The sequence below is a fragment of the Zeus faber genome (genome assembly GCF_960531495.2).
Source record: "Zeus faber genome assembly, chromosome: 4".
Classification (NCBI taxonomy): domain Eukaryota; kingdom Metazoa; phylum Chordata; class Actinopteri; order Zeiformes; family Zeidae; genus Zeus; species Zeus faber.
This window is the reverse complement of record NC_137191.1, coordinates 5,933,109-5,957,251: the sequence shown is the minus strand read 5'-3', so window position 1 is coordinate 5,957,251 and position 24,143 is coordinate 5,933,109. Positions and strand designations below refer to the sequence as shown.

Here is a 24,143-nt window from a genome sequence, read left to right as displayed (position 1 = left end):
TAGCAAACTTCAGACGGGCCTGGACATGTACTGGCTTAAGCAGGGGGACACGTCTTTGAGTCCCTGGCGGCGTAGTGTGTTACTGATGGTAGCCTTTGTTACTTTGGTCCCAGCTCTCTGCAGGTCATTCACTAGGTCCCCCCGTGTGGTTCTGGGATGTTTGCTCACCGTTCTTGTGATCATTTTGACCCCACGGTGTGAGATCTTGCGGGGAGCCCCAGATCGAGGGAGATTATCAGTGGTCTTGTATGTCTTCCATTTTCTAATAATTGCTCCCACAGTTGATTTCTTCACAACAAGCTGCTTACCTATTGCAGATTCAGTCTTCCCAGCCTGGTGCAGGTCTACAATTTTGTTTCTGGTGTCCTTTGACAGCTCTTTGGTCTTGGCCATAGTGGAGTTTGGAGTGTGACTGTTTGAGGTTGTGGACAGGTGTCTTTTAGACTGATAACGAGTTCAAACAGGTGCCATTAATACAGGTAAGGAGTGGAGGACAGAGGAGCCTCTTTAAGAAAAAGTTACAGGTCTGTGAAAGCCAGAAATCTTGCTTGTTTGTAGGTGACCAAATACTTATTTTACCGAGGAATTTACCAATTAACTCATTAAAAATCCTACAATGTGATTTCCTGGATTCTTTCGCCCCATTCTGTCTCTCATAGTCGAAGTGAACCGATGATGAAAATTACAGGCCTCTCTCATCTTTTTAAGTGGGAGAACCTGCACAATTGGTGGCTGACTAAATACTTTTTTGCCCCACTGTATGTTAGAATGCATAATCAAAGTGGTATTTTCAGCAAAAAGCTTTAAAAGCATGTTTTGGGGACCTATACTGTATTAACTTGTGTAAAAAGGAGCATAATAGGTCCCCTTTAAACACGTTGAACCTGGCAAATATTTTAGTTTAGTCTTTCAGTATTTGCACTGGTATCCCGTTCAAATGCTTTATGGAATTGTCCTCCAACTCTATGAAGATTTCCCATTACCATCCCTCTTGGTGGTGAACATGCTCCCCTCTTCTAAAAGCCAGACCACCTTGTACCAAACCTCCCTGCTCTGCTCAGAGCAGCTGCTTAGCATGCTGCCCGGGGCGCTGCTTCCCACCGCCTTCACTTTCTGCCCGAGTTTGGAGTTTGGCGAGCTGAGTGAGGCGGTCTTCTGTTTGTCTGTGTGTTTGTTTGCGAGCGCTCGCCCGCCGTTGTGTGGCTTGCTGGTGTCAGCTGAATGTGTCTGCGGAGGACGATGGCATTTGGCAGCGGCGGCGTGGAACTTTGACGGAGCATGTCTCCCTCGCCGCTGTCCCGTCAGTGGCATGTGGAGCTGAGATGTGTTTGAGCCCGTACGGCTGTCAACACCAACGTGCGTGTCGAGCTCAGTGGCTCCAAAACTAGGGATGCGCACACATTGAGTCATCTGTGTGTTTGTGTGCATTTGGCAACATGCTCAATGTTGTAATAATGTCGAAAATATATACATACTGTTGTTTTTAGTTGCATTGAGTTCCCCTTTCTGGCTTCATTATGGGAACTGTGTGATTGTTTCATCTTATATCAGATATTTCTAAACGAAACAGCAAATAAAAAAAGGACAAAAACAATTTTTTTTTTAAAGAGACGAGGAAATGACTATTGAAGACAAACGTTTCAATAAGATACACACCGATGAAAGCCTCACCCCCAAATAAGACAGCAAAAATGATTAATACATTTAATACCTTTCCAGAGTGAAGAAGAGAAGGATTGTGTATTTTTTGCCTCGTTCAAATTCATAACCACAGTAGTCCGACATGTTTTTGTAAATGATGTTTCAAAACAAACATCATTTACAAAAACATGTCGGACTACTGTGGTTATGAATGTTTCTCATGTTTGTCATTGCTGCTGCAACTCTGGAATTTCCCTTTATCTTATGTTATTTTAGAAAGACAGACAGACAAAGGCTTTCATCAGCAGAATCTAGCTGAAATGTTGGCCTGTACTTCAAAGTGATAGAAGGGTTTTTAAAAGCGTCGTTTTCTTCACGTCTTTCTTACGTGTGTGAAGTTTGAATCGGAAGGATTTTTTGGTGATGCACGCTGTTGCAGTCTTGACACAAGTGGAGTTTGTGACTTGTTTTCCCCATTGAAGCACCAAGGGAACCAAATGGGCACGGAGCCAGTGATGCGTTCAAGACCGATCGGTAAAACAGCCACATCCAACTAAGGAAAAACAAATTTGAACCTTTTGTCGAATTTGGAATTTAAGGTCTGAAATCCAGGGCCAAAGCATGACTTCCTTTGTTATGGTTAGTTTGAAGAATATATTTATCATGAAAACATATCATATATCAAGAAGTTTTGGTGTAATATGTTTTTGTATCATTTTTGCCTGACTACAGCATTCTGTAACACAAAGAAAAGTTTCCTGCTGGAATGGCCTTTCTGTTTTTCATGAGTGAGAGCAATTCCTGGAGGTTGGAAAACTCTTGGTTGTGAAATGAACGAGTTCCGAGTTGACTTGAATGCAGCATTGCCGTGGAAACTGATGTTGACACGTTGACAATGTCTGTCATAGCATTTTTTATTTTTTTTTTAATTGAGGGAAGGTGCAGGCAGATGCTTTTATATCCTTTATCTTATCTCTGGCCAGCGTGCAACGAGTATAAGGGTGGAATATATTTTAATTTACTTTGAATTTACTGTTGATCGTCCTCCTTTTCAAACCAAGCAGATCTTGACAATAGATTCCCACAAAACATGCATATAACCCTTTAATAGGCTCTTCAATATTATTTTGTTTGCTTCAATAAATGTAGATGCACCATGGCCCCAGCGCTGCAATCTGTTTCCTATTTATTTTATGTTTTTTTCAAGTTCTATTCTTCCCGATCATAGTCACTAAATCCCTACCGCCTCACATCGGTGGTAGGGTAAGAAGAGCATCCCTGATGGATGGATGGATTGATTGATTTATGAGGGGGCTTAAGATCTGGGTAGGGTGCCGTGTGTGTGTGTGCGTGCGCGCGTGTACTTGTGTTTGCATTTCAGCCTCTGTCGCCATGTCCCTAGGGAATCTCAGCTGGTGGTGACAAAACAGCTTTCTCTCTCTCCTCTTCTTCCTCTGAGGCTCAGAATCTGGAGTTTTTCAGAGGCGATATTAAGCAGCAGGATCCTTTGCAACGCAGTGTATTAAAATGTATAAAACGATCCCGTGGCTCCGTGGACATTCTTTACTGCTGCCCTGGGCTCAGGCCATCACCTCAGCTCTCCTGTTATTTGCACCGCTGTGAAATAAGATGATCCACTTGACCAGCTCAGCGGTGGCTCTGACCTTTGAGTGTTGTGAGCATGGACACGCATTCATGTGTGTGTGTGTGTGTGTGTGTGTGTGTGTGTGTGTGTGTGTGTGTGTGTGTGTGTGTGTGTGTGTGTGTGTGTGTGTGTGTGTGTGTGTGTGTGTGTGTGTGTGTGTGTGTGTGTGTGTGTGTGTTCCTGTCCGTAGATGACCAGTTTTTTTAATTTTTTATTTTATCTCCTGCTTTCAGTGGCCGTTGATGGACCATCCCTATGAAGAGGTGGGGCCAGAATGGGACAGAGCGCCTCGGAACACGAGGTCCAAGACGCCTCCGAGGTGGGTGGACTCAAAAATCAGTTTTGATGCTTACATGTAGAGTTGGATTTCAACACAACGCCACAGTCAATTGTATCTTCAAAACTTTGTGATTGACCCAAAATACTTGCACGCAGAGCTGTGACAATCGTGAGGTTTCAGTTGACGCTGAACAAATAATAGCGATTAACGACTGAATTTTTTGCCACTATCAGTAGTTATTATAAGCCTCTAATAGTCGAATAATACACATTCACCTTATGAAGAACAGAAATTTTTGACATTGGAATATTAACCTTTGAAATTTGAAATGTCATCAAAACTGAGGAAATGCACCAACTTCGCATTCTCTTTTTTGTGACAAATCCAACACTTGACTTCAAATTCCCTTCAATTTGAATGTAAACGTCACTGTAGAATCGGATGATTTTACAAAATGATCGCAACTGGCTCAAATTGTTGCGATCAGGCGATTAAATGGAAGTTGTGACAGCTCTGCTTGCGCAAGTAGTGAGTTGACATGCGTTTTACACTGGCCGTACGTCATCTGCTACTTCCTGCTGGTGCTTTGCCTCCTCCCACAGATCAATATGCACTAATAACAGACATGAAGACTCCATCTGGCTGCCAGCCAGAGCACTAAAAGCCTCACCCCAAGAATACTGTATCTGATGAACACACACACACACACACACACACACACACACACACACACACACGCACACACGCACGCACACGGGTGATGTTCTGTTATTGCAGCAACACATACAGGCTTCTCTTGGCTGATCTCTGCACTCATATGCTGTTGCAGAAGACTCTCTGCCTGGGTCAGGCCTCCTCCGGGGCCTGCAGGTTGGTCGGTGGAGATCCTGGATGAGCGCAAAGAAATAAGTCACAGTACTACTTCTCAAAGCTTTAAGTAAATGTAATAACAGCTGGCACGCAGCTGGCGGCACCTTAGCAGCTGGGCATTTTGTCCAAGTGCACCCCGCAGGGTACACTGGAGAAGTGCCAGAGTCTGTGGCATGAACAGAAATGCATAAAGGCCGGGGGTTGGGGGTCATAGTCTGACTACGTCCCTACAATAATAGAATACATGATGTGTTATTCAGAAAAACATAATTAGCAGTGTACAGTCTGGGCACGGGTGCAAGATGTAATACATTAATAAGACAGAACCGTGTGTGTGTCTGGGAGAAGTTAAGCAGTACCTGGGAACGGAACGGAGTGTTTTTGGATGTCTCAAAACGTAGGTACCTGCTAAGCAAACATTTCTGTAGAGACATGGGAGCATCACGTTGACTTATCTCTCCGGACAAACAGGAGAAGATGGGAGTGTGGTGCGGCCTCATGCAGGCTGGAGAATTGTGCACACACAGCAAGGACTAATTATATGGAAATATAAAGAGGAACTCCATTATATGAAGATATCTCCTTCACTGTTAGGGGAGAGGGTTATATGTAAAAAGGGACATTTCTGAGAATCTCAGAATACAGATTTTTGATCTCAAAATGCTGACTTAAATTTCTGAATTCTGACTTTATTCTCAAAATTCTGACTTCATTCTTTGTTCTCATTTCTGAGTCTCATTTCCCTATGTGCTCACATTTTCCTTGTTTTTTTTTTGTTGCGAATGTGACTTACATTTTTCATGGTCATGTTCTTTATAACCTTTCGAGCGAACATTCCGACCATCCCTCTTTACGCGTCTCCCCCGAGCCGATCTGCATCGGTGTGCACGTCTCGCCGTGAGCCCCCGGTCCGTCCTGTGTGCGCTGCGCTCTCCTGTCGGTTCCCTCGGCAGGCGGGCGGCCCCGCAGGCAGGTGGAGGGAAGTCAGGGGCCCAGGAGACGATTCCTCTGACTACGTCACACCTGTCACTTCCCATCTGTGTGCATGGGAATAGGTCCATGGTGTGGAAGAATGATATGGGAGAATTCTTTGAGCTCAATAGTTATGGGAATTTCTCATTGTCATATAGATATGTCATGTTTCTGAATTCAGAATCCCATGTCCCAAAATCTCAAAGAATACAACTGCGGTCGAGTCATTTAAAGACTCACCTCAGACCCAACGCAAATATTTCAGACCTCCTATTACGAAAGTTTTGAAAGTCTAATAATTTTGTGAATTTTGTCAAATGAATGAATTTACAATGTTGGGCTTATGGAGAAGTTGATTTGGAAAAAAAGAACGTTCTTATAGTCAGCAAAGGCAGAAATACAGGGAAAATGTAGGTGTTTAAATTGGCACTCACCACACACTCATCTCCGCAGTGGGGCAGAGCTCAACCCTCTCTTGGTTACCTTTCCGTGTTTGGTTTCATACAAGTCGGAAACTAAATCAAAATTAATATGAATGTAATATACAAACACTATATTTTTCTAAAAGACCGCTCTGTCTCCCCTACGTGACGTCACGTTCAAGTTCACGGGCACTTTGCTCTTTAACGGTCAAGTTGGAAAGGGTGGGCGTGGTGCGGAAACATCCTCAAGCTACTAGATGACATCCTCATACACACACACACAGACACACACACACACACAGGTACACACGGTGGCCCGCTCCAGACCTCCTGACCACACCAAATGCACCGTCATCGTCCTCCTCCCGTTTTCCTCCCGGTAGCAGCAGGCAGAGCCAGACATTCCTGCCCCGCGACAAATCCCCGCATGCCTTTCCGCTTGGCCGAGCCTGCCGCCTCTCAGAATGACACATGCGATACGGCAGTGAGCGGGCGAGAAGCCGCTTGATGTGGTCGCCGCAGGATACGGTCACACTCCGCCCGCCGGGGTTCTCATGAAGCCTCCCCCTTTCTCTCCTTTCCACCAGGAAAGGTTCAATAACCTCAAGTCGTTTGTGGAGGAGGAGCTGCAGACGAGCATGGTGAGCATCGTGCCGGGCAGAGCTGTCCATCTCACTGGCTTTACCGGGGTTTTACTGTAGTGTGACTGGCAGAGCAATTGAGAAAACATGGTTTGAATTCATTTGATCTGAAATGCAATATTAAAATATCCCATAATAGTTCACATTTAACTTACTTTACTTTAAACTGACTTTTTTCCATTTCCCAATAAATTCATTCTTTTAGTAGCATAGTGCCAAATCTGGGCTTGAAGGGAAAAAAAAATGGAAAAATGAATTTAAATAGAAACTTTTTTTTTTGTTTTTTGATAAATGGGATGTAATGCCCTGCGCCATCTTCAGTGTTTACAAACAGCAGAACTAACGCAGCCTCTCTCCCCCTGCTCAGATGGTGGGGATGGTCATTGGCGCTGGTATCGCCATCGTCCTCATCGCCATCCTCATCTTTTTCGTCCTGCGGAGGATCCAGCTTCGAAGTGAGTCGCAGCCGGGGAAAATAAATACGTTAGGGTGATCCATATTCAAGCTGAACAGCAGGCCGAGCTCTGCGTTTTCCCCCCTTCTGTTCTGTTGTGTTTTGACACTACGCTATCACTTCACCCATGTTCATGCAGACCTGGCAGCCCAGGAAGCGCCGAAATACCGCTTCCGCAAGAGGGACAAAGTCATGTTCTACGGGAGAAAGATCATGCGCAAGGTGTGTGTTTTCCGGGCGGCGGACAGATAAGTTATCAATACAGCACTTCCAGTCGGGACGCCGGATAACTTTTGAGTAGTTTATATTTCGAAATATAATGTCGACTAGTTTCAACAGCTGCTGTGTCTGCAGAGAAGCAAGGAGGGAATGAGGCAAGAGACAGATACCGTCCAAGAAAAACCAGGGCCTGACACAAATTTATAGAAGTGGTTGACAAGGCTGACAAAATGGTTGCTTGATTTCAGTCATTGTATAATTGAGCGTTAATGATCCTCAAGAATTATAATCCATATTTCAGTTCTCTCACTCGTTTCACTATTTTCGAGTAACTCAGTGTGCCAGGATAGGTCCTTTTCCTTGGTGGAAGTTTCTAACATACGGGAGGAGGTGTGCCACTCTTAATACGGTGGACTATGGCTCAGACCTGGCGACCGTTATTGTCGGACCATGCAAATTCCCTTTCCAAGTGACCCCCATCCAACCCCTCCCCTCTCCCCTTCCAGGTGTCCCAGTCTACCTCCTCCCTGGTGGGCACGTCCTCCTCCTCTCGCCCGCGACTGAAAAAGAAGCAGAAGATGCTCAACATTGCCAAAAAGTACGAGGGCGTGCGCCCGCCGACACGTGGCACGGTCGTCATGTAGCATTTTCACCGTCACCGTCTCACCCCTGCCTCCTCCACCTCCTCTGGCCTCATGCAGGATCCTGCGCTTCAAGAAGGAGGTGCCCACCTTGCAGGCCAAGGAGCCCCCTCCCTCCGTGCTGGAGGCCGACCTCACGGAGTTCGACGTGGCCAACTCCCACCTGCCCTCTGAGGTGCTCTACATGCTCAAGAACGTCCGGTAGGTCCATCACGTGCAGGCGTGGGAACAGCCTGCGCTAGACAAACAAAAGCTTTGTACGTTTTTGACCTGAAGACAATTTCCATAACAAAGTTGAATGAAAGTCTTCAGTATAACAACCGAATATTGACAAAAGCGAATATTACCGTATTTTTGGACCGATACCTCAGTATTGTGATTTTGACGATATTTTTGGGATGCCCATCACTCAGGTAGCGAGGAGAGGCTACACCCCAACATCTAAAACATTAAATTTTGAAATCTTTTCAAGGTCTTTTCATCGCTTTACTTTGTCATTGAATGTACATTGATTCCACCAGTTTAAATATTCTATGACCCCTCATTCGGCTACAGCGTGCTGGGTCACTTTGAGAAGCCGCTGTTCCTGGAGCTGTGCAAGCACATGGTGTTCCTGCCGTTCCAGCAGGGGGAGTACGTGTTCAGGCCGGGACAGCCGGACAGCAGCATCTACGTGGTTCAGGATGGAAAACTAGAACTGTGCCTTACTATGGTATGTCCACAGCCTACACTCTGATAACTCATGGTGACTTGAACAGGTTCATCCAGTCCTCTCTCTAGTCCTGTGGTTACCAATGTGGGGTCCGGGGTTCCTTCTGAGAGGCTCAAGGGGGTCCCCCTGTTAAACCTGATTAATGAATTGATAAAATTGATTAATGAAACCTTTATTTAACCTCTAGCTCCATTGAGATTCAAATCTCTTTCACAAGAGAAACCTGAGAACAAAACAAACATGATCCATATATCATACCTTTGCGGGCGCTTTCTTTCTTTCCTCTATGTGGAAACAACAAGCTGCTTGGTCATGGCCGTGTTAGTCGTGGAGCTCCGAGAAGTAGAATCCCAGCTTTGTAAACGAACAATTAGAGCCTTTATTATTTGTCGGTTAGAGGAACATTTCCTCGTTTTGGACGGGAAACCTTCTTTGTGGAGATTTGGAGATTGAACGCAAATCTAGGTCAATATTCGGGTATTGAGCTGTTGTGTTGTCATTAGAATTAAAATGTAATAATCAGTAGACAAAACCCTGTAAATATTTAGGTATTTTACAATTGACGCTGTAATGTAGAGCGGCGTGCGGGAAATGGACAGCACGGCTCCGCAGTGTGTGGTGTTTCCAGGTGTGTTGAGGTATTTAGGAGAGAGGTTTTAACACCTTCGCTTTTTTAGCTGCTTTCAGCCAATGATAAATAGTGTCGGTAGGACTCGTTTTCATGTTCTTTATTCATCCTGTCCTGCAGGATGGCAAGGAGAATGTGGTGAAGGAGGTTTTCCCCGGAGACAGTGTCCACAGCCTTCTCAGCATCCTGGATGTCATCACGGTAGGCCGCGGCCACGCCTGTTTCTCTGCATATGTGTAAATGCATCAATGTCACATGGACACATGCATGCAGGGACACATGCACTCTCACTGCTTTCAGTGTCCTACATCCAGTATGAGTGTCCTACTCACCCTATTCAGCAGATAGTCTGATAAAGTATTTCACCAATTCAGCATAAATTAAGGCTTAACATGATTAATATGTCTGAGATTTCTAATTAAAACAACAAAAATCAAAATTTGCATACGTATTTATTTGGAAAATGGACATTGAGTATGCTTACAGTCCCCAGGAAAAGAACTTGAACTTGAAAAGAAGGCAAAAAATATACAAAGTTTAAATGCATTTTAGGGTCGCGCCGAACTAGAATTGGGATATTACATTTCAAATGGAAGTTTAATTCTAATTTTAATATTCAATGGACATTGAAACCATAATTCTTCACCTCTAGTGCTCTCACCATTAGGAATTCAGATGGTAAAAAAAGATTGGATGTTGGTTAAGTGTAGCACCAGAACATGGTAATCCGGTATTCTCTGTGCGTCTGTGTGCAGGGCCACCAGAAGCCATACAGGACGGTGTCGGCTCGGGCGGCCGAGGTGTCTACTGTCCTCAGACTGCCGGTCGAGGCCTTCCTGTCCATCTTCGAGAAGTACCCCGAGAGTCTGGTGCGGGTCGTACAGGTCAGTGGTGCTGGGAACGTGCCCCCGACCGGCTTTATTCTCTGTAGCAGAAAGAAACCTGTTCATTCCAAGCTCTCTATCCGTCTGCTGATATGACGTTAGGTCAGAAACGATCCTTTCTGCTTCACATGCTCAGATCATTATGGTTCGTCTCCAAAGAGTTACAGTCCTGGCTCTGCACAACTACCTGGGGCTCACCAACGAGCTCTTCAGCCATGTGAGTTTCCACACACACACACACACACACACACACACACACACACACACACACACACACACACACACACACACACACACAGGTAAAAAGCTTCCAATTTCTTAATTTCTTAATCCTAAGAGAATTTTTTTAAGGACACAACTTTTTGTGGTAGAAAAGCCTTTATTCTAAGAATATAGAAAACTATTTGTTTGCAATTTTTCCTGTGTGATATTTTTGTTTATGTGATGTAAAGTGTCTTTGAGTACGTTGAGAAGCACTACACAAATAAAATGTGTTATTGTTTTTGTTATTATTATTATGATTATTATTATTATTTATTTATTATTTTTTAGTTGGTTTACTGATGTGTTTCGGCCTACGTGCCTTCATCAGGGTGTCGATGGTCATTTTCATGCCCTGCTATCTAAGAGCACCTTGTGATACCTCATATTTTACTTTTTCTGAATCTATAGTGCTCTTCTAGAGTTTATTTTTCCTTTCAATCAATTCTAGTTGAATCGTTGAAATGCTCAAACACGTTACATATTTATCCATATTAAGTCATTCTACCTCACAAGGTAGTATATCCATCTTTCTTTGTTTACAAATGCCATTGTACACACTTTAATGACTGCGTACGGCCCCCAGTGTAAAGTGTGTTCTTCTGGCTGTGGAGCAGGAGATGCAGCCCTTGCGTCTGCCACCCTTGTCCCCCCACCAGCCCCGAACGAGCCCGATCCGCCACGGGAAGCGCTTCGGCAGCCTGACCGTCCCCGAGGAGCACCGCGAGGCCGCCACCAGGGGAGAGCCCTCAGGTGAGGATCGCTGCACCTCCACATGTCGTCAGTAGTTGGATATTTTAAGGATACGCTATTTTTCAACCCAGGTCTGATTAAAAATTCATACAGGGGGGAAAAAAAAAAAGTAACTAACGTTGCGTTGCTTCCTACTTGAAACCTGCTGTAGCCAACTTTACACTCTAGATGTGCTGCAGTGATTCGGTAGTTCTAAATAAAATGTGTTATCACTTTTATTCAAAACATGTGTGACTCTACTTTATGTTTCCCACTTTTGAGACGTAGATGTGAAGTTTTTTTTGGGCCTTTTTAGGCTTAGCCAACATTATAAGACCTATCCTTTAGGTCACTGATTCTCAACCTTATTCATATCAGGGATCCTCAATTTGATCAGTCTATTTGATCCGATTTTGTCTATGGGACCCCAGTCTGAGGAGATTTTTATTTTTGCGATGTAGTCCAAACTTCCAGTCCTGTCGAGGCTATGGTTTCAGAGATAGCGGTGAAACTAAGATTATCCAAACATGTCTATATAGATATACAACATCAGCCTGTTAAAGCTCAACCCTCTGTCTTTCTCTCTTTTGTTGTTGTTTACTGGCTTTGTGCAGTGGGGGAACAGAGTAAAGACGGAGCAGCATTGCCAACCCTTAGCAGGACCATCTCCATGCCTGTGGACATTGCAGGTGAGACGTTCCCTTCTTTCCCACACCTTTCTTGTCGGCAACGCGGCGGCTTAGCAGTGCTTAAGGAAACGGATTCCCATAAAAAAAAACATAACGTACGTGCAGTTAAAATTGTACGGACGCCCCTTAATGGGCCTGACACGACTCCGGTGCACCCGGACCATGGTTTCCGATAATATTATCAGATGTTCAGACGTTTGTTTTTGAGAAAGTTAGAAATCAGAAAAATAAATCGATTTAAATCGTCCACGGCAAAGTGTAGTCGCTATGTTGTAAAGTCTAAATGTACTGTAACTTTATTTATTAGAATTGAGTTTGTTTATGGATCATACTATGAGCGAATAAAGTGGGATGTTTATATGTTTGTTTGAGTTTGACAACAAACAACTTCGATTGATTGAGGAGCAGTTTTCGTGTTTATTGATTTATTTTTCGGTCGGCCGGACCGACCGCGTGGAAACGTCAGATGAATCCTGTGGGATTTCTCTTTCTATTTATTTCTGCGGTGCAGGAATGCAGAAGAGCCTGCGGTCAGACTTCGACATGGCGTACGAACGGGGACGCATCTCTGTGTCGGCAGAGGAGGGAAACACCCCGCCCACCTTCACCAGGGTCAGTACACACACACACACACACACACACACACACACACACACACACACACACACACACACACACACACACACACACACACACACACACACACACACACACACACACACACACACACAGACACGCACTGAAAGATCCTTACTTTAGGAAGAATTAAGATGCATTTGCTGGAGTACAAGTAGAAGCCGTGATGAGGAAAATTACCTGGGTGAGTGTATTTACTGTAGTTTACTCATAAAAGCTGGCTGAGGTGATATTGGCTACAACCCATTTGTAATTCACCTTTTTAATCCATTTAAATTTTCCATTAATAAGCCATGTTCATTCTGTGCGATAAAACAGATTCATTATGCAATGCTAATTCATCCGATCGATCTGATGAATTAGCATTGCATAATGAATCTGTTTTATCGTGTTCTAAACGTGTGTGACCCCGGGTGTGTCCCTGCAGTCTGTGTCCCAGGACCAGCGGGAGAAGCGGGTGACGGTGGACGAGGTCCCGTCGGGCGTCTACCTGTACCCGGAGGAGGAGGCGGGTGTGGACAGCATGTTCTCCCCGCTCCCCAGCCGACCCAACAACGCACTGTTTGAGGAGGCGCAGAAGGAGATCCTCAGGAAGCTCATGGGGATCGAGGTCGGTGCAAAGAATGTGTATATTATTATTACTATTATTATGAGAAACAGAAACTGTTTGAAACTCACTCACTGGTTTATTTCTTCATCTACAGCAGATGTCAATATATCATATGGTGTCTTTTCGTTCATTGCTTTCTTTAAAACATTAGGGGGGGCGGGGAATGTTACTACTCTACTCTACCTCTAATTTAGATTTCGGTTGGTAAAGCTTTATTCTTTGTGGTGTTTGTCGCCGGATTGTCTTCGTGTGTTTTGCCGTTTCCGTTGTTAAAAGTATATTTCTAGAAAAAAGAAAAGATTGAAAAAATAAAGGCCATAGCCGTACTGTCTCCACTGAGCCAGTGAAGGATTTGAATCCCTGGTGCTGATGTAGGTGTAGGTCCCATATCCCCTCTTTATGTACAAGAATACAGCATTTTGCGTTGGTTTTAGGGATTAGGTAACAACAGCGGACAGACTGGATTGTTATTCTGGAATGAATAATCCTGCTGCTTCACAGCCTCCGGGATAATCTACAAACAGATTAAAACGGCTAAGAAGTCATAAGGAGGTCACTGGGAAGAGTCTGTCTGTCTCTCAGTCTGTCTGTCTGTCTCTCAGTCTGTCTGTTCGTCTGTCCGTCTGTCTCTCTGTCTGGCTATCGCTACCAGTCTGTCATTCTGTGTCTGTTAGTCTGTCACTCTCTATCTATCAACTCTCTTAGAGTTGTCATTAGGAACAAAGTGTGTGTGTGTGGGTGTGTGGGTGTGTGTGTGTGGGTGTGTGGGTGTGTGGACTGTGAACCCGACGGTATGATTGCTGAGCTTTGAAATACAAAACGAGTTTTGTATTTCAAAGCTCATCTTTTGGAAAATTCAAAGGACAGTGTGAGAAACCCTGGAAAAGTCACTTCCCGTTGCCGAAGAAAGACGATGGGCTCCCATCAGGGAAAAGCTAAACGTGCGTGCCGACTCGTAAACGGGCCAACGCTCGGTTTTGGCCCGTGACGAAGGCTCACACCCCGCCCTGTGGGGACTGTTCTGCGACGCTGTGTCTTCTCAGCGGATATTTCTTCACTGTGAGATTTCAAAACACTGTAGTGGCGTCAGCGCTGCGCGGGGCAGATGCTGCCGGCACTGAGAGAGCTTGTGTCTCCTCCCGCCTCCAGGACCCGGCGTTGCTGAACAACAGAGTGACCCTGCACCATGTCAAAGCCGGAGCCGTTCTGGCCAGACAGGGAGACCAGGTATCCCCCTTCTCCCCTTCCACGCAAAAGAAAACACAAAACACAAAACACGGCCACTTCAAGTTCCAACTTCACTGCTGCGTGCATTACATCCTGGTAGCGATGAAACGCTTCCTGCGCACGTTGCCAAAATAATGAGACTGAATGACGGATAGGTGAGAAGAAGTCATAGGCAATAAAACTGTAATAACGGTTGTAATTTTGCAAAACAAATCTAAAATATGGAGCGTGATACCAGCTGAAATATGGAGCTTTCCATCTGAAATGAGCCCCCCCCCCCCCTCCAATTTGAACACAGAGGGAAAAACAGACGCTCCCGAGGTTTTTTTGTGCACGACTGAATTGCCTCATTATCCCTTAAGAATAAATAAAAAAGTCTTTATTATACTCTATTTTATTCAGTTCTGTGTTCCCGAAAACAGCTGCTCAGGTAACAGGTGTAGGTCGACTCAGAACATCTGTCAGCTCACATCTCTGTCAATCTGCCCTCTGGGCCACGACCTCCGACCCCTGGCCCTCTGAGCTGTGCCCTGTGTGTTTGGGCCCCGACGTAACTTCCTCCTCCCGCAGGACGTGAGTCTGCACTTCGTGCTGTCGGGCTGTCTGCACGTCTACCAGCGGATGATCGACAAGCAGGAGGCGGTGTGCCTGTTTGTCACGCAGCCCGGGGAGATGGTGGGCCAGCTGGCCGTGCTCACCGGCGAGCCGCTCATCTTCACCATCAAGGCCGTGCGGGACTGCACCTTCCTCAAGATCTCCAAGTGCGCCTTCTACGAGTGAGTCTCGAAACGGTGGATCAGCTGAGCGTGTACGCAACAGAGGGACCATCAATTAAGGCCAAAATTGAAGTCATTAATCTTCACGAAATACCTGAATCCCCTTTTAAGTATTTAAATGTGTCTTGTGCTGCTGAAATAGGAATTGTACCGCAAAGCAACACATGAGTACATTACATACACTTAATATCAGGAACAGCAGAAAGGAGTCAGAATGTAATAGAAATAACTGTTTAGCCCAGGGAGCCTCAACCTATTTGGCCAACGACCCCCTTTTTAGGACGGCCTTTTTTTCCTTTTCTATATAAAGGAAATGTTAAATTAAGAGTCGTCGTTACTGGAGTGCAGTCGTTCTTGCTTTGAATATAGAAATTAGGATACATTACAAACCTATTTAATTATTTTTAAATTAAGAACAAATCAGTCAAGTATCAATTTATTTATCTTAGCAATGCCTACCGATTCTGCGTACATATCGGGTGAACCCACGCGGGGTCGAGACTTCCAAGGTCGATCGAGGAGTGGCCCGGAGTGGAATGCCCCTTTAAGTGTGTGTGTGTGTGTGTGTGTGTGTGTGTGTGTGTGTGTGTGTGTGTGTGTGTGTGTGTGTGTGTGTGTGTGTGTGTGTGTGTGTGTGTGTGTGTGTGTGTGTGTGTGTGTGTGTGCTCTCTTGTGCCCCTGCAGGATCATGAGGGAACAGCCCAGCATGGTGCTCAGCGCAGCCCACACTGTGGCCGTCCGCATGTCCGCCTTTGTCCGACAAATGGACTTCGCCATCGACTGGATGGCGGTGGAGGCCGGCAGAGCCCTTTACAGGTAACTCACTCTGTGCTGTTGTCACAGAGCGAGTTTTTTAAATTTAATTTAATCAGATTTCTGTGCTCGGGTCCAGATGGTATATTAAGGGACTTGTTTGTTTTCAAACTAAGGAGGCAACAAAACGCGCATTTCATTAAGGTTTTGAACCCAGAACTGACCGAATAATTTTCCCAGCTTCTTATGGCCACTCAACTAAAAGCCCAAAAACCTTTCTCCAGAATGAACCATTACTCATTTATCGTCAGCTGTAGAAGTTGATCAACTTAAGAAACCTCATCGACTTCCTTTCCCCGCTCCCCGCCTCCAGGCAGGATGACCAGTCGGACTGCACCTACATCGTTCTAAACGGCCGCCTGCGTTCCGTCATCCGCAAGGCCAACGGCAAGAAGGAGCTGGTGGGGGAGTACGGCAGAGGAGACCTCATCGGAGTGGTGAGAGCCTGGGAACCCGACAGTCCTTTGGTTTCAGGTCCGCATGGAGCACTTTTCGGGAAGTTGAATTCTTTGTGTGAAACGTGGAACCTAAAATCCATGAGAGATCGGCCTCAGGGGATGATGACTTTGGTATCTGAGGAGTGAGTTTAATACACAATCCACATTGTGTAAAACTTTTGGGAAAATTTCCTTCAACCCAACGGATTAAAACCGACGTTTCCACATTGGTACATAATTCCCATGAAATTGGATGAAAACACATGTTTGTATTGTAACGATTTTACAAAATTGTCATTGGATATTATAGACTGCGCCATCTGTATTTTGCCTTTGCATAATCACTTTCTTATAGAATGATTTGTTTTGTCTTTCAAAGTTCCACTTGGCAGCTATGCAGTAAGGCCGCACAAAGAATTCCTCTTTGCACCTCCTGGTGGCCAAATAGAGAATAGCAGCATAATTAAATTACATGATGTCGTTTAGCGCAGGTTTTCCTGAACTTGGGTCTGCGGCCCCCTTGGCATCTTCAAAGCGATTGCAGGGGATATTTTTATCTTTAAGTTTGTAGAGAACTCCTGATTTAGGGGGAAGTGTTGTTCTATGCTTCTTAAAATAAGTACATTTGTCTTTTCCCGCCTTCTTCAACACCAATTTACATCCGAAATTCCCCCTAACTCAGGCCCCAGGCCCTGCAGGTGCTTGTGTTCCCAGGCCGGGCTTTATATATCTCTGTGTTTCCAAGGTGGAGGCCCTGACCAGACAGCCCAGAGCCACCACCGTGCATGCCGTCAGAGACACGGAGCTGGTCAAGCTGCCGGAGGGAACGCTCAACAACATCAAGAGGCGATATCCCCAGGTCCACGCCTCGCCCTTCTCCCAAAATCAGCTCTGTCGCAGCCGATTACTTGATCCATTTTTTAGCTCAGACTTACGCTTCATATGCCTTCTCCAGGTTGTGACGCGGTTGATCCACCTGCTGGGTCAGAAGATCCTCGGGAACCTGCAACAGGGCCGCGGGCCTTTTTCTGGTGAGGCCATGGTTCACGTGCAAATGTGAAAAGATATATGAAAATGTGAGAAAAAATATGAAAATTTAAATTAAAGTTGGAAAGAATGAATGAAACAATACTAACAGCCAGCTATAATAGAGTGGGTAAATAGAAACCAAAAAAAAGACTTAATAGTCATCATACTTTATCAAAAAGTTAACCACGGTTTTCAAGACAAGAAAGCAAAGTTCTCATCTGGCACGTTCCCGAACTTGCGTTCGTGGCGGGAAAAGTGGATCCCGCCACCAGCATTGGCGATGGCGTATAAAGGAGCATATGCAGAACACAAATGCATTAAATGGCTGTTTCTTAAAACGTGCTGGCTAAATAAAATATCAAATATGGACATTTTTATTTATTTATTTTTTTACTAAAGAACCTTAACGGATTACCACTTTAATTGACTCCGCGCCATCCAGGTTCAACTCTGTCCACCATGACCACCAGCCCCGACGTCACCAACCCGGCCAGCAACCTCTCCACTGTGGCCGTCCTCCCCATCTGCGACGAAGTGCCGATCAACGCCTTCAACCTGGAGCTCAGCCACGCCCTCCGTGCCATCGGTACGTCCACCGCAAAGTCGGATGAGATTGATGAGGCATTACTTTTAATGTTACGCCTGAGGGCTGGGCGATATATCATGACCTGTTGTGATATGAGACTAGATATGGTCTGAGTTTGGTCATGGTGGTATGGTTAGATGTTGTCTTTAACGTGCTTTACAGTATATTGATTCCAACTCTCTGAACTTCATAGACTGTTGTAGCTGTTCTGATTAACGCCTCCACCTGCTCGCTCATAATATCCACATTGCTCACGATTGTTTCTTCAGTATTCCTTGTGTGTTATGAAAGCTCCAATAGTCATCCCTAAAATAGGGGGAAAATATCAATATTGAGGTATCTGTCAAAAAATACAATGCTATTTGATTTTTTTCAATATCGCCCAGCCCCGCTGCACCTCTTCTCATTGCTAAGCTCACTCTGTATTAAAGGAAATTGAAGTCAGTTTTTGAAAGGAGTTAGGCCTCCCTGGTCCTGGTTTTTTGGTTCTTTATCCACCAACTGAGCATGTTTTACTTTTGTACCTTCAAAGACCTTCAAGATATTTCACTGGAACACAAGCGATGCGCTCATGTTAACGTAAATAATGAAGCAGAGAGTATTTTGCTGCTCAGGTCCCACCTTGCTGCTCACCAGTGAAATCATCAGAGAGCGCCTGGGCGCGTCAGCTCTGGACAGGTGAGTTCTCATGACATCAGACGCCGGTCATGAAGGGAACTCCGGGTTGTTTATTCACAATTCCTAATTCTATTCCTCCACTCGCTTCGTCCCCATCCCCGTCCACCCCCCCGACCCTGCAGCATCCATGAGTACCGCTTGTCCGGCTGGCTGGCCCAGCAGGAGGACATCAACCGCATTGTGCTGTACCAGACGGACAGCAGCATGACGCCCTGGACGCAGCGCTGCATCCGCCAGGCCGACTGCATCCTCATCGTCGGACTAGGGGACCAGGAGCCCGCCCTGGGACAGGTGAGGGAGGGGGGAGGCAGAGGGAGACCAGGAGCCCGCACTGGGACAGGTGAAGGAGGGGGGAGGCAGAGGGAGACCGGGAGCCCGACCTGAAAAAGGTGAGGGAGGGGGTGGCAGGGGGAGACCAGGAGCCCGCCCTTGAACAGGTGAGGGAAGGGTGAGGGAGGGGGAGGGATAGGGGTAGGTGTGTAACGCCACACTCAGCTAATGGTTCGGTCGATTCATTCAAATATTCATAACTTGTAAATAAATGATGACTGTTGAATATTCCTTCTTTATTCCTTCAGCATTAAATGTGCAAAATGTGCAATGTCCAATTAAAGTAGAACAATTTCAAGTATAACCTTTTTTTCACAGTTTCTGCTGTTATATTTTTTTATATAGTTTAAAGTGCAAATAATACAATCTCTCATATGGAATGAAGCAGGTTTTAAAAGCAGATGCTTGTCAAAATAAATGAATATCAAAGAATATTATATACTGTGTATATATATATATATATATATATATATATATATATATATATATATATATATATATATATATATATATATATATATATATATATATATATATATATATATATATAAACCCTCAAAATAACCTCTAAATAAATGTAAGCCAAAAGAGAACCCTCGAGTTGCAGAGTTGTTAAAAGAGTGCACCGCGTTCAGGCCAAACGAGCGGCATCTCAACGCTCCTCCTTCCTGGGTTGGAATCCCGGCCCAGGTCCGGTCCGCGCGCTCTGCCTGACATCATGTGTTTTAGTCCGCTCCTCCACTGTCCTCCAAAGACGCAGGGCTGAACTGGAGAACCTCAATGACCAAGATGTGTGAATAGTCTTCTTCTTGTCCTCCTTCTCATGTCGTCATCCTCCTCCTCCACCCTCCTCCTCCTCGTCCACCGCAGCTGGAGCAGATGCTGGAGAGCACGGCGGTGCGGGCCCTGAAGCAGCTGGTCCTGCTGCACCGGGAGGACGGTCCTGGTCCATCCAGGACGGTGGAGTGGCTCAACATGAGGAGCTGGTGCTCAGGACACCTGCACCTCAAGTGTCCCCGCAGGGTCTTCTCCAGACGCAGCCCCACCAAGCTGGTACCGTTTGCGTCATCTCTAAATACTATCATACTGTCTAGAAGAATGAAGGTACAGCCATAGAACGGAACACATGCACTGTACTGTGTGCTGTATGCTGTGTTTGTGTTGGTGCAGAGGGAGGTGTATGAAAAGGTGTTTGAGAAGACGGCGGACAGACACAGCGACTTCTCCCGCCTGGCCCGGGTCCTGACGGGGAACAGCATCGCCCTGGTGCTGGGTGGAGGCGGCGCCAGGTGAAGCATTTATCTCAGGGACCAAAGTGCATCGATACTTGGGAAGTTCTACGTCAGTCGATGGCAAATTTAGATATTCGCCTCGTACCTCTTCATCGACAGCGAGCCTAAAATACAACCAAATGGACGCTCAAAAGGTCAATAACAATTCCATCCATGTGTCTCCAGAAGCGAGATAGTGAAGGGCTCCATGCTAACTGTGTTAGCTCAATACATAGCTGCAGAGGGGATCAGCTAGCCTAGCTCCTGTGAAATTATGGAAATACACCTTCCAGCCTCTCATAAGCTGAGTTATTTATGTTATTGAAGTTAAAATTTTCCAGGTTATGTTTAGCCATTGATCACCCCAAACAAAGGTGTTACTGTTCATTAAAAATCGATTTCATCCAATGCGATTCCTAAAGATGAAATGCTAAAAAAGGTGGTAGCGTCTCTGTGTATCCCAAATGCCAGGTTGCACCAATTTCCATGGCCCGTCAGGCCTTTGGTTCTCACATTCTGTCTTTAGGATGTAACTTCTATGACTGTTATGATGTTTTTCCACAACATCCGGCTTTGGAATAGTTTTGAAATGAAATAAAGACAACTCTGTAGTTGCTCTGTGGTTTTTGTTCCCATTTCCTATTTAATTTGCTGCTGTTTTGGTGCCTTCAGAGGCTGCTCGCACGTGGGTGTGATCAAGGCCATGGAGGAAGCGGGGATCCCCATCGACATCGTGGGCGGGACGTCCATCGGGTCGTTCATCGGGGCGCTGTACGCCGAGGAGAGGAGCGCGGTGCGAACCAAGCAGAGAGCTAGGGAGTGGTCCAAGGTACGCCGCCACACAATGCACCACCTCTCCAATCTCCCTTCACCTTTCCGTCATATTGGAAATGCACTGGGGATTTTTTTGAGAGTGTTATTCAAGATTGCAATAAAACATGTTTCCATTTCGTCGCCCTGCTATGTATTGGTATTAAATGGTGTAAGCGGCGGTGGAGTGGAGACCAGCGAACCTCTCACACTGGAAGCAGAAACACTTTGTTTCCAACCGTGATGTTGTTTCACGAATAAGAAATGGAGGGAAATGGAACGAGATGTTTAAAATTTTCACTTTGTTTTGGTTGCATTTTCACCGTATACAGCAGGTGTCAATTTAATTTGTGTGTTCTCTACCAGGTGTTAAAGCATATTTCTTCATGCTCATGTTTCATAAATGAGACTTGGAATGATCTGTTTTGTTTTTCCAATACAGTACAGTAGTTAAAAGCCGCTGCAGAAACCACAAATGGGAAATAAAAATCCTTTTTGTTGATAAAGGAGCTCTGCTCTTCTCCTGCTGAGATATTCTATTCATTATTTTTGTAGGCGATGAACTCGGTGTTCAAGACGGTGCTGGACCTGACCTACCCCATCACCTCCATGTTCTCCGGCTCCGCCTTCAACACCAGCATCTACAAAGTGTTCCAGGACAAACAAGCCGAGGTGAGAGGTCGCTCGAGCCAAAGAAAACAACAACAAAAAAATCACAGAGTATACTTTGACTATACGCACTTTGACTAGATGCCTTAGAGCTGTGAAGATGGTAAGAAAACAAATATGACCAGGTTCTAAAAAGTCATTGTGTGCGTGCGTGCGTGCGTGCGTGCGTGCGTGCGTGCGTGCGTGCGCGTGCGTGCGTGTGTGCATGCGCGTGTAGGACCTGTGGCTGCCCTACTTCAACGTCACCACCGACATCACGGCCTCCGCCATGCGCGTTCACCAGGACGGTAAGTGACAGCTGAGCTGGAGCCCATACCCCAACCACCCTTTCATTCAGCGAGTCAAATTGTTGTTCATTTCTTCATCATTTATTCGACTCCGATTAGAGAGCCTGGTGTCGCTCAAAACCAGGAAGGATTAAATGAGTTTTTTCAGCCGTGTGTGTGGAATGGATTAGACGAACGCTCTTCACATTACGTAACAAGGCAGCAGCTCTGTTCGCTCACAGAAGGACGGAGGTCGACCGTGTGAACACGGGAACATGTATAATATCTGTTCACACGCAGCCAAAGAAATTCACCAATTCAGACGCTGAGTGAAGCATCGCTGTTTTGGTGGGGGATTATTCTCCATGTAAACAAAGGTGTTTCCGTCATGTTAGAGTACAGGCGTTGAATACAAACCTCTGCAAGTTAGGGATTCTGTTTAGCTCTTGAGGTAAAAACAAAGAAATATGCTTTTCTAAATAATGTAAATATCTCAACTAAACGGTGTGTGCTGCATTATCTGGATTAAATGGCATGGTTTTAAAGAGGTTAAAGAGGCTGTTGTTTAAATAATGCCATTGTGTTTATGGAATATGCATCTTTGACGGAGGAGAATCCTACACTACATTTAATCTTAATCAGAGGTTTTCCACAATGAACCCCATTCAACTAATAACTATTTGAAGGCGGCACAACAGAAAATCCTGTGTGTGTGTGTGTGTGTGTGTGTGTGTGTGTGTGTGTGTGTGTGTGTGTGTGTGTGTGTGTGTGTGTGTGTGTGTGTGTGTGTGTGTGTGTGTGTGTGTGTGTGTGTGTGTGTGTGTGTGTGTGTGTGTGTGTGTGTGGGGGGGGGGGGGGGGGGGGGATGATTATTTTATCATCAATATTCACTGTTATTCCATCCCTGATATGGTTTCATTTACTATAATAATCTATTGTGCAGTTTTTGTCAAATTTTTCCAAATCTCACGACAAAAAAACAACCCTCATTAGTGAAGGTGACTATATATATAGTTTGGGTTATTATACTGTATACGTAAGACAACCTTGCGATTCCTCCGCAGCCCCCTAGGGGGCCACAGACCCCAGTTTTTGGAACTGCACACTTTTAAAAAATCACTGGATTTTGTGTGGGTGCCTCAGCCTCCAGAGGAACGTGTGTTTTGTTCAGGCATCTTGGCATGCGTGTACTAACCGCTGAGGTCATCGCTGCGTCATGGTTCCCCATCCTCCTCCTTAACCTCAGCAGCCTGAACTCAACCGCTCTTGTCTCCCTTAATGTCGCCCTTCTCTGCCTCTCACTTGTTTCAACTTTTCTTCCTACTTTCTCTCTTTCGTCCTCTCAAAGAAGTCATGACGTCATTTAGCCGTAGCCGTCATTGCCATCATTGTTTTGTGTCTAAAAAGTCGAATAAAAAATAGCCTGAAACCCCATTCTCCAGTTAACTCGCTCCTTGCGACAGAGGCTCTCTGCAGAAATGTCTCACCTTAGGGGGCGCTGTAGGAAGAACTCATCATTTTAGTTGCTGACCCCTAGACTCCCACCACCACCCATGTCCACATCAGTATGTAGGATCCAGAGCACTCCGCCCTTTCTGCCATCGCTGCCCTGCTTCCCGCCTCTACTTCCTGTCCCCTCCTCTCTGTTTCCTGTAGCCGGACCGTTTTCTTTTCTCCACCTGGTACCTCCATTCCCTTCGAGCGTTGTCTGCTGCTAGTTTGGACGAGTGTCCTCCACGTTTGCGGTTTGAGGCGCGTCCATAAGAGGCGCGTCCTTTTTTTTGTATTTTATTGACTTATTTATTATTGACTGTGGTCTCTCACAGGTTTGGTTGCTCACGGCAGGGGGTAGGTTGTTAAAAGCATAAATGTAACGCTGGGAATTTTAGGTGAACACACCCAATTTAGCCCTTGGCTGGGTGGTTCTCCTCCCGTTTTTCCTATTTTGCTATCGTTTTGGATATTTTTTAGGAGAGCATAAATTATCAGTGTCTCTCTCTCTCTCTCTCTCTCTCTCTCTCTCTCTCTCTCATATTCCCCCTCTCTCTCATTCCCTCTCTTCCACTCCACCTTTTGTGCTGATTGGAGTCAACTAACAATCCTCGTTCTAATTCTTTGTTGCATTTAACACAAACATTAAGGAGATCTAACGGTATGAAGGCCATGGGACTAATTTACATGGGACTTTGGATTAATCTGGTTAATTCATTGCTCTTTGTATTACTGTTCACGCTAGTTTGAGTCTGTGCAACCGGTTCTATAAATCATTATTTTAATAAAGGTAAATGTAACTGGTTGTGTTCTGAGATGTTTT

At 45.4% G+C, this 24,143-nt stretch overlaps 1 protein-coding gene across 3 annotated transcripts in view; it reads left to right on the top strand.

The window, feature by feature from the left end:
* The first annotated feature begins 3,516 nt into the window (after positions 1-3,516).
* Positions 3,517-24,143, top strand: part of pnpla6 (patatin-like phospholipase domain containing 6) — a 33,324-nt gene continuing 12,697 nt past the window's right edge. For all 3 annotated transcript variants that reach the window (XM_079999099.1, XM_079999100.1, XM_079999098.1), the window contains exons 1-28: positions 3,517-3,605; positions 6,418-6,471; positions 6,839-6,926; positions 7,065-7,147; positions 7,651-7,742; positions 7,846-7,986; positions 8,341-8,497; positions 9,246-9,326; positions 9,881-10,009; positions 10,146-10,226; positions 10,888-11,023; positions 11,617-11,691; positions 12,203-12,303; positions 12,755-12,937; positions 14,087-14,164; positions 14,735-14,940; positions 15,625-15,756; positions 16,067-16,190; positions 16,936-17,049; positions 17,146-17,221; positions 17,662-17,805; positions 18,420-18,483; positions 18,606-18,774; positions 19,684-19,866; positions 19,984-20,102; positions 20,757-20,913; positions 21,450-21,566; positions 21,781-21,850. In XM_079999099.1, coding sequence (XP_079855225.1) covers positions 3,561-3,605; positions 6,418-6,471; positions 6,839-6,926; positions 7,065-7,147; positions 7,651-7,742; positions 7,846-7,986; positions 8,341-8,497; positions 9,246-9,326; positions 9,881-10,009; positions 10,146-10,226; positions 10,888-11,023; positions 11,617-11,691; positions 12,203-12,303; positions 12,755-12,937; positions 14,087-14,164; positions 14,735-14,940; positions 15,625-15,756; positions 16,067-16,190; positions 16,936-17,049; positions 17,146-17,221; positions 17,662-17,805; positions 18,420-18,483; positions 18,606-18,774; positions 19,684-19,866; positions 19,984-20,102; positions 20,757-20,913; positions 21,450-21,566; positions 21,781-21,850 — 3,199 coding nt within the window. In that variant the 5' untranslated portion in view covers positions 3,517-3,560. The remainder of the gene's footprint in view (positions 3,606-6,417; positions 6,472-6,838; positions 6,927-7,064; positions 7,148-7,650; positions 7,743-7,845; positions 7,987-8,340; positions 8,498-9,245; positions 9,327-9,880; positions 10,010-10,145; positions 10,227-10,887; positions 11,024-11,616; positions 11,692-12,202; positions 12,304-12,754; positions 12,938-14,086; positions 14,165-14,734; positions 14,941-15,624; positions 15,757-16,066; positions 16,191-16,935; positions 17,050-17,145; positions 17,222-17,661; positions 17,806-18,419; positions 18,484-18,605; positions 18,775-19,683; positions 19,867-19,983; positions 20,103-20,756; positions 20,914-21,449; positions 21,567-21,780; positions 21,851-24,143) is intronic.